Here is a 9772-nt window from a genome sequence, read left to right as displayed (position 1 = left end):
ATGCTTTATAAGATCTTCAGACTACCAGTAGTAGTTATGCCCTCCATCTATGAAATTTATCTCCTTCACTATCCTATGGGATGTCTTCATGACACTTCTATTGAAAACCCTCACACATGGTTGCGAGTGCTGTCAAAACCATCTAGGGACGGTACAGATAGTCTAAGGCCAATGAGCTGACAACGTGGATGACTTGAACCTGAAGTCTGTTTCCTATGCTACTGAGAATTGGAAAATGGATAAATGTGATAATCCCCAAACCACGTTTTCCTTATTTCTGCCGTTTTCCGCCGCATCTAAACTATGCAGAAGCTGCTGACAACACTTGACTATCCAGTATTTCGCAATTCTACCGAATACTGAAAAGGTTAAAAGGCCGAACTTGCTAGTAGGACAAGCTGTCAGGACTGGTAGTGAGGCTCTGGTGCAGTTAGCTGTGTATTCCACACATTGTTTTAGAGGCTTACAAAATACAGCCATCTTGCATCAGGCATCCCGGCCCAGGAAAAAGGCGAGCCCCGGCCCCTCGGCCCTGGAGATGCCACCTGCGCGGGGCCGGGCGTCCTAGGTGGCAGAGCCCTTGCGGACTGCCTACAGCCCGCACCGCGGGGCCCGCCACGGCCCGGGCCGGTGTGTTGAGCGACTAAAGTTGTCTACGGGCGGGCCGGCCGCACCTGGCCCGGAGAGAAACCGTGAAGACTGCAGTCCAGCAGCCCTGCCAGCGGCTAGAGCAGCCCCATCCGAAAGTGGACGTGGGACGCTAGGCTGCTATTTGCAAGCTTCCGGTTGGGTAGTGTTTTCAACTGGGGTGCACCGACCCGACCGGCGGTGCCCTCCTCCCCGCCCCCACGCCGCCCGGGGCGCCTCGGGGACGCGCGCCTGGGCCCGCGCCGGAGCTGGGCGCCCCCTCCCTCGCCCTCCCCGCCGCGGCCTGAGACGCCCGCAGGCCGGGTGTTCACCGACCGCGCCTCCTCCCGCCCGCTCCTCCCCCCTCACTTCCCCCTCGGCGCCCCAAACCCGGGCTTCCCGAGTGCCAAGACGTGTGCGCACGGAGCAGGGTGGGAGTGCGGGGCCGGAGAGTCGGAGTTAAAACGGGGGCGGGCGGACGGCCTTCTCGGCCGGAGCCGGCGGCCCTTCGGCGTGTCTTTTGTGTTTGTACACACACTGCGCGAGGCGGCCGGGAGGAGGGAGCGGGCGGCGCGCGGGGGAGGGGCGAGCGCGCGCCAGCGAACGGGCGCGTGGGGGGAGGGGCGGAGGCGGGGCGCGAGCGAGGGGCGGGGGCGGGGCCGAGCCTTCCCTCCATTGTGTGTGATTGGTTGGCGCGCGGCGCGGGGGCGGGGCGGCGCGTGTTGGGGGATAGCCTCGGTGTCAGCCATCTTTCAATTGTGTTCGCTGCCGCCGCCGCGCCGCTGTCGCTCTCCGACGCCAGCGCCGCCTCTAGCTCGCTGAGCTCCAGCCGAAGGAGAAGGGGGGTAAGTTTCCCCGTCTGCCCGCTTACCCGGAACCGAGCCCCGCTTGCCGTCAACCCCGGGCCGGGCCCCGGCGGTGCGGTGAGGGGACCCACGGTCCCTCCGGCTTGGCCCACAAACTTTTTGGCCCAGAAATGGAGGTGAGGAGCGAGTTTCCCTCACCCCTCAGGCGACGGCGGCTCCGGCGGCTCCCCAGTCTCTCGCCGCCTCAGCCCAACAGCAGCAACCGCCGCGTCGCCGAGCCTGCTCTCCCTCCCCGCGCCCCTGGCTCCTCTTTCTTCGGTGAAATCCCGCCCGCCGCCCCTTCCCGGGACCCCAGACCTTCACCACGACCCGCGCGGGCCTCTTAACTACCGCCCCCGGACCCCGGACCCCAGTTTTCGAGCGGGAAAAGGGTGGAAATCGCCGCTGCTTCCCACCCTGGGGTAACTCGCTTTTTGCTGCCTCCCCACAGTTGTTGCTAAGCTTCACCATCTTGTCTCTCTTCTCTGGTCACCGACCATATTTTTTCCCCCGTTTCTCTCTTCCCCATTTGAAAAAGGAGGAAAATTTTTTAAAGAGAAACATTTTTTTCTCCTTTTTTAGAGAAGCGGAAACTTGATGCATTTGAAATGCACAAAAAAAACTTTTGCATTTTGGAGGGCGGCACGTGGCAGGGGATCGGGCTATTTTCGAGCGATTTGGTGTTTTGTCTCTTTGGTAGGGAATCGGATACGTTTTGCGATTGTTTCCATTTTGTTCTGGTCTGGGAGCCGAGTTTGTGCCTGCGCGAGACGCTGGGAGCGAGGCGGGCAGGCTGGGGGACCCTGTGCCGAGGGGCCGGAGGAGGCGAAACCAAAAGTTTATGTGGTGCTTGGGGTGGACTGGTCGGCCGGTCCCGTGCGTTAATTAAAGCCTGGGTGCGGGGCACTTTTTTTTTTTAATTTCACTGCGAAGCTTCTGAGGACTGGACGCCAGGACGGTGCTTTGTAGAATGCTCGCTGGTGGTAGCTGTTGTTCCTCTCTTGTTTTTTGAGACGCCTTTTTGTCAACAGAACTGTAGAGATGCAGAAGCAGGAATGTTTTCAGATATTTACAGCAGTCTATCAACTGCCAGACGTAAGGGGGGGGGGCGGCGGGGGGGGGGGGTGACCAAAACCTTTTTTGCTGTAATTTGACTCGACCTTTCCGTGGTTTGTGGCTTCGTTCTTTTGACTTGTTAGTGGATCGAATATTTACAGACATTTCTAATTTCTACTTTAATTAAAGAAACTGAAGTGAAGGCTGTCAGGGGTCTTTTTGTTTTGCCGTTTATCGCTCAGATTTGGCATTTTTGAGAGATGGTTGGTGTTAACGCTAACAATTTTCTAGTACTACAGTTTGTTTCAGGAAGTCATATTTGGGTGGTAGACGTAATCTGCACACTTTAAAATTATGTAACATTACAGACATTCTTTTTTTATACTGATCATAATTTCCAGATTTTTTTTGGGGGGGGGCGGTGGTAATGGCAGGAAAACTTGTATGTTTGTTAGTTGCATATGGTGATTTTTGTGTTTTGATGCTGGTAGGTAAGGAGGTCTTTATACCATGGCTCGTACAAAGCAGACTGCCCGCAAATCGACCGGTGGTAAAGCACCGAGGAAGCAACTGGCTACGAAAGCCGCTCGCAAGAGTGCGCCCTCTACTGGAGGGGTGAAGAAACCTCATCGTTACAGGTATTAAAACAAGAGGAGGGAAAAAATGGGACAAAGCCTATCTCCCGAAGCAGTATCTGTATAATTTAATAAAAAGATGTATAATTATACTTTTTGCTTTAGAGAAACTAATAATTTTTCCTTTTGAATATTTACTAATACTTTAAAATATATATATAATTTAGTGTTAGGTTTTATTGGGAACATGTTTAATTTTGAAGCCATGATCCTGCCCATAGCCCAGAGGAGAGGTTGTATCACTAATAACGTTAATGGGATAGGGTAACATTTTATTTAGCTGTTAGGTGTAATGTATATTTTTTAAATAGTAAAGTGTTTTTAAATACATTTTTGAGGATACTCTTTCTCTTGGTAAAGTAATTTAATCAAGATTGGGGGTCATTTTGTTTTAGGTAAGTCCTTCATTTACTTGAATTGGTTTATTTCCTTCTGTTAGCACAGTTTTGAACTAACCTGATCAGTGTTGTTAAGGGCATCTGCCATTAGAGGGCAGAAGTTGTCTGTATTTAGGTGCCTTCCGCAAATGATTTTACAGTTAGCCTAAAATAAAAGTGGAAGAAATAAGTCAGAATTGAGGTAAATTTCTTGCTTAAAATTAGTTTTAAAAAGAAAGAAAGAAAACTTCCATATAGAAGATACACCATAAAAGAGTATTCACATTTAATCATTCATGAGGGATGTGCAGTGTTCAAAGGTATTCTGGGAAATCACGCTTAAATGCCATAAGTGTATTTTTTAAAGGAAACTCATTGGGTTGTGCTGGTAGGTCTTTTAGAAGAATTGGGGGTGCCAGTGGGAAGAAGGAGAGTGCTGCCAAATTGAGAAGAGTCTGAACAATTTTGACCTCTTTATTTGTGGCCTAGTACTTTCCCAAGTTGTAATTATAACAAGTTAGTGATATATATGTTAAAGAGGAAGAAAATAAAGGGGACTTTGATTAAACCCCCCTGCCAGGAATCTACTTTAATATCATGCTTTTTGCTTTAAAGGATTGTTGTGTTACTCTTAACAGACTTGAATATTCGGGTCATAAATTAAGAAGTGAAATTTGATACAGAAGCTGAAGAATAGTTGGGTGATTTATTTTTTGAAAAGTGCGTCTTTTTAAAGCTGATGACCACTCTTTTATGTTTTTTATGTATTTGGTAACCGTGTCTTTATTGTGTTTTGTTTTTAAAGGCCTGGTACTGTGGCACTCCGTGAAATTAGACGTTATCAGAAGTCCACTGAACTTCTGATTCGCAAACTTCCCTTCCAGCGTCTGGTGCGGGAAATTGCTCAGGACTTCAAAACAGATCTGCGCTTCCAGAGTGCAGCTATTGGTGCTTTGCAGGTAAAATGGCAGGTGGGAAGGGCTCTAGGAGTTGGCCGTTCCTGCTTTGTACCAAGAACAATTCTAAATCTTTGCATATGCTTGTTAAATTTAATCATCACAAGCGGATGAGGTAGGTCTTATCTATTTCACTGTTAAGATGTCAGAAAGGTTAAGTTGCTCAAGGTCATACAAGCAGACATAAGATTTTAAAATTTTAGACGTTGCAGTGTTTAAAGGGAAAAAGAACCTTCTGGTTTGGCTTACAGTTGCTGCAGGACATCAAGAAGTCATGGGGCTAGAGGTAATTGGTAATTAGTTTCAAACAGTGACTGATATAAAAGGAATGTTAGAATAAATGGCTTCCTGGGCCTGAAGAGGCAGTTGCAAGTGGAGAGAACATAATATCTGGGATGGGAACAGGCAGCATAAAAGAACTATGCATTGAGGTAAAAGAAGCATGAGTGGTAGTTAGGATTAGGTTGACGATAAGGAGAAAAAGATACTAGGCTTGTAAAGAGAAATTGGAAGACTTGTAGTTTGCTAAAGGGGATTATGTATGGATTTCCACTTAAATGGGAAACATAGTGAATTTATTCTTAGCTCCAGTGTGTCAGAACTTTGAGAAGTACTGTTTTAGCTGTGGTTGTCTATTTGAAATACTGGTGGTTTGTGCCAAGATTAAAACTTGAAATGCCCACAAGTAAGGTATTTGATTAGGTATGTGGGTATAATTAACATCAATCACTTAAGTAACCTATAATGTTAACGAGTTTGGCATTCATTGTAACTCAAAGTATGGTAAGACTGCCACCTCCTTCAGAGCGTGGGGTTAGAGGTGATTAAAATTGCAGATGGCTAGGCACCTCCACAGACCTGAATCGGAATCTCTTTTGGGGGAGGGTCCAGAATCTACATACACTCCATTGGAGGATTTTTCAAGGCTGCTGTTGCCAAGCTTTTCCTTTATGTGTGAGGGAGATTTGATAGGTGGATTCTACCCTGAAGTGTAATTGGTTGAGCTGTTTCTATGGTTAGTCTGAACTTCATTTGATTGGTAAATTCCAGGAGTAGGCATCCATTAAATTCTCAATGAATTGAAATTACTGAAATTTCAAACTACTAAAATCTTCCAGTGCTGTTATTTAAAACCCTTATCTTCTGTTTTAATCATTGACTATCTTTAGATCCCATTTTGTTTTATTACTGTAATTGCTAATCACATTTTCCCCACTAATTTTAAATATAGAAATATTATTGATATTCTCAAGCATTGATCTAAAGCTGCCAATTTTGTTTTGTAGTTAGAGTTAGCAGGGCTCTGCTTAAAGAACACACTATACTTGAAAGTCCAACATTGTTGAGCTTAAGTGTCAATGATAGAGCTTTGTAAATTGATTACTAAACAGTCTGAGTAAAAGACTATTGTTTTTTAAAATTCATGTCTAAACTTCCACATTGCTGTTATTAAGGTGTGTGTTTTATATTTGTCAGTAAATGTGGTTGTATTGGTTTTGAGCAAAATGTTCAATTCTGCCTGTAGTACTCTGCATTAGGTAGCTCTTTATTGGAAGAGTAATCTTTGTTAGAAGTTTATTTTGTTTTGTGTTGCTGTTTTTATACATCAGTTCTCTTAAAGATACAGAGATGGAGAATTTGCTAATGGAAATAGGGCAATAGAAGAGAGCAGTTGAAATAGAATTCCAAAAGTCACTATTTTTGCCTTTAGAATTACACAGTTTACAACTTTTCTAATACAACTAAATGAGGAGGGGAGAGAATTTAGTCTAGGTTTGCCATAGATAATCAAGAATTAGCTAACTTGAAATTTAGCCTTTGCCCCTAATATCTGAGAGTTTGAACTGAGGTATCATGTTAAAAATGGACATTGGTGGTTTGAAGTGGTGGAAGAGTCAGATATTGAATATACTCAAAATGTTGTAAATTAACATTTTCTTCCAGTTATAAGATACTTTTTCTTTTGCTGTTATCAAAATTACGTTCACTGGGCTATAAGTTAATGTGTCAGTCTTTAATTCCTATCATAGCCTTAATGTTTAGGAGACTTTGGGACACTAGCAATAGAATTAGAAATATGAGTCATGGTTAAATTCCCTATGAGTATTGACTCTTCTCCCAGAGCTGACCAGACACAACTCTATAAAACCTATAGCCAGGTTGTAAGATGGCAGTTGAGAGGCCCAGCTGCTACATGCCACATTTGAGTAGTACTAGGGGAGCCAGTAGATCATTATTCCACTCTTAAATGGTCTCAGAATTGCAGGACCTGTTGGCTTGTCCATATAGCAGCTCATAGTGCTGTTGTTTTGCAGAAGCCTTCTAGATTTGCATAATCCTGAGATACGCTGGGTGAAACAAAAAAGAAACTAGTTTCTTTCTTGAGGAACTTCAGTCCTAGTATCTGATGTGTGTTGCAGACCCGTAAGAGTAGGTAGGCTACAGTATGCTGTGTTTCCTAAATTTTTTACCTATTTCTAGAGTATCCCAAGAATTAATCCCCGAACATTAAGGACTTTTGCTTTTAATATATTCTTTGGAATAGGTAAGATACACGGAACTAATTGCATAGAAAAGATGCAAATTTCGGGAATTCCCTTGTGGTCCAGCGGTTAGGATTCCACGCTTTCACAGCTGAGGAGCCGCATTCAATCCTTGGTCAGGGAACTGTCCCGCAGCCACATATCCTGGCCAAGAAGAAAAAAGGAAAAGATGCAAATTTCATTTAGGGTTAGAGATCTCTGTTAAGTAATTTAAGGGCTTTAAAAGATGGCTAGTATACAAGGCCATTATGATTGCCAAGGAATTAGGAGTTCAAAGTTACCTGCACCTGGGAACCAGGGGCAGGAGGAGTGTTTGCTTTCTCCTTCATGGAATAATCTTAGGTAGTCTATAAAGGGTAGGTAAATAAGACTTAGCTCTTGATAACAAATGCTGCAGAAAGACATGTAGGGATAGTAAACTTCAGGTAAAAGAGATTTTTATAGAAGAGAGAGATTAGGCTAAAAAGAATGAAGATATAAATGTAGGAAATAATTTTTTTCATAAGATAGAATAACGTAAACCATTTGAATTAATTGTTGCTGTGTTCTTTTAAAAGCAGAATCTCAAGTTTTATTGGCAAAGTCAAAATGTTTGTAAAAAGCAAAACTGGTTCTTCCCATCTCTGTATCTTGTGCGTTACGTAGTATTGTGGGGCTTGAATTGCTCAAGTATTCTGTGTATTTCCCTTTTAGTTTTATTACCTAGAGTTTCCAAAATGGAAATAATTTTTTTAATTAGGACAAAAATAGCAATTACAAAAATCTGGTTTTTTTCCCCTAAATATATCTCAAACAGAGAAATAACTTGCTTATAGAGAAGCCAAATATCGTCTTTCATTTAGTGTGTTCCTAATCCGCTGAAACAGTTGGACTGATGACTGGTAAAACAGTAGGTTCATTTCAAAATGAGTAAGCAGATGTTTTAACCTAGACTAAAGGATTCTTCAGCTTTTCAGACAGCTGTAAGATGTACTCACAATTTAAGAGTTAATTATAAGTAGAAGCTCCCGTTTTTTCCTCTTCACATGCCAAGTGTTGGTGAATGATTCATGTAGCTACCAGTTTTTGAGTGAAAGTAGGGATAAGAAGATGCCTTCAGAAAAGTCTTAAGAAAAACCAGAGGGATCAGTGTTAATGCTGGGAGGTAGCAAAAATGCCATTACAGATAGGGGTGCATAGAGGAAGGTGCAGTTAGTGGGGGGCATGGGGGCATATCTCAGCAAAGTAGGTCAATGTATGTAAGTAAGACACAAATCTGGTGTGTTCTGGGACCCAGTAGCACTCTAGTGGTAAAACTGAGGTTTTAAAGGAAAGGTAGATGAGGACCATATGATGGAAATCAGTGGTCAAACAGATATAATGAAGTGTGAGTAAGATTCAGAAAAAGGACACAGCAGGGTAGGAGAGTATATTACTTTGGATTAGATACATGATTCCATTTATCTTAGGATGAGAATGAATGTTAGAATTTAAGTTGGATTTTTTGCTTTACTCAAGACACATTTCAGTTTACTAAAAATCACATATAACATTAAAAAAATTAAACTTTTTTAGTAGTGAAATTATTTGACTTGTATTATTTGATAAAGACTTGAGTTTTCACTTTCATAAGCTGCCTTTCAGCCTCGTCGCACAGATTTTAAAATGTAAGCATTTGGTAAAATAGTCAGCATCTTCTGAAGTAGGTTTTTAAAGGCCTCAAAAACCTCATCTTTTTAACTGATACAGATGTAACTTAACTATTGTTAATATTTTTTTCTTTATTCCTGTTGTAGGAGGCAAGTGAGGCCTATCTGGTTGGCCTTTTTGAAGACACCAACCTGTGTGCTATCCATGCCAAACGTGTAACGATTATGCCAAAAGACATCCAGCTAGCACGCCGCATACGTGGAGAACGTGCTTAAGAATCCACCATGATGGGAAACATTTCATTCTTTAAAAAAAAAAAAAAAAAAAAAAAAAAATCTCTTCCTGTTATTGGTAGTTCTGAACGTTAGATTTTTTTTTTTTTTCCCCGTGGGGTCAAAAGGTACCTAAGTATATGATTGCAGGTGGAAAAATGGGGGACAGAAATGAGGTATTGGCAGTTTTTCCATTTTCATTTGTGTGTGAATTTTTAATATAAATGCGGGGACATAAAGCATTAATGCAAGTCAAAATGTTTCAGTGAACAAGTTTCAGCAGTTCAACTTTATAACAATTATAAATAAACCTGTTAAATTTTTCTGGACAATGCCAGCATTTGGATTTTTTTAAAACAAGTAAATTTCTTATTGACTGCAACTAAATGGTGTTTGTAGCATTTTTATCATACAGTAGATTCCATCCATTCACTATACTTTTCTAACTGAGTTGTCCTATATGCAAGTACATGTTTTTAATGTTGTCTGTCTTCTGTGCTGTTCCTGTAAGTTTGCTATTAAAATACATTAAACTATACCTGCTTTTGGTCTTTACTATCAACCTTATCTGTACAATTAACTTACTTGAAATTTCCATATTCAGAAGAATTTTAGTATCAGGTATTTTGTCACTTTTTATCTGAAACTGTTGAGGAGGAAAGTATAAGCTTTGTATGGGAAGGAAACTGGAGCTACCGGCTTTCCTCAAATTTTTAAAAATTTAAAGATGGTATTTCTGTTTTCCAAAACCAGAGTTTGACTATGGATATGTGTACTTTTAACCAGCAATTCCCAAACCTAGCTGGCCAGCAGAATCACATGAAAATAGTTA

General features: G+C 42.5%; 1 protein-coding gene across 2 annotated transcripts; it reads left to right on the top strand.

The window, feature by feature from the left end:
* Positions 1-1341: 1341 nt before the first annotated feature.
* Positions 1342-9478, top strand: LOC116754945 (histone H3.3A). Of its 2 annotated transcripts, none has more exons than XM_032633836.1 (4): positions 1342-1476; positions 3020-3166; positions 4346-4499; positions 8815-9478. In XM_032633836.1, the coding sequence occupies exons 2-4, from the start codon at positions 3039-3041 to the stop codon at positions 8941-8943; spliced, it is 411 nt and encodes a 136-aa protein (XP_032489727.1). In that variant the 5' UTR covers positions 1342-1476; positions 3020-3038; the 3' UTR covers positions 8944-9478. The 2 variants fall into 2 exon arrangements, with proteins under 2 accessions (XP_032489727.1, XP_032489735.1); XM_032633844.1 differs by having other exon boundaries at positions 1380-1472.
* The last annotated feature ends 294 nt before the right edge of the window (positions 9479-9772 follow it).

The sequence above is a fragment of the Phocoena sinus genome, chromosome 1 (assembly GCF_008692025.1).
Source record: "Phocoena sinus isolate mPhoSin1 chromosome 1, mPhoSin1.pri, whole genome shotgun sequence".
NCBI lineage: Eukaryota > Metazoa > Chordata > Mammalia > Artiodactyla > Phocoenidae > Phocoena > Phocoena sinus.
The sequence above is the reverse complement of the archived record's forward strand: the minus strand, read 5'-3'. Positions and strand labels throughout refer to the sequence as shown.

What these genes read in the sequence shown, in the direction of transcription:
- LOC116754945 (XM_032633836.1), top strand. Translation starts at nt 3,039, where the DNA reads ATGGCTCGTACAAAGCAGACTGCCCGCAAATCGACCGGTGGTAAAGCA. An exon ending in AAGAAACCTCATCGTTACAG is followed by an intron (nt 3,167 to 4,345) that starts GTATTAAAACAA and finishes TTGTTTTTAAAG; the next exon opens with GCCTGGTACTGTGGCACTCC. An exon ending in CAGCTATTGGTGCTTTGCAG is followed by an intron (nt 4,500 to 8,814) that starts GTAAAATGGCAG and finishes TTCCTGTTGTAG; the next exon opens with GAGGCAAGTGAGGCCTATCT.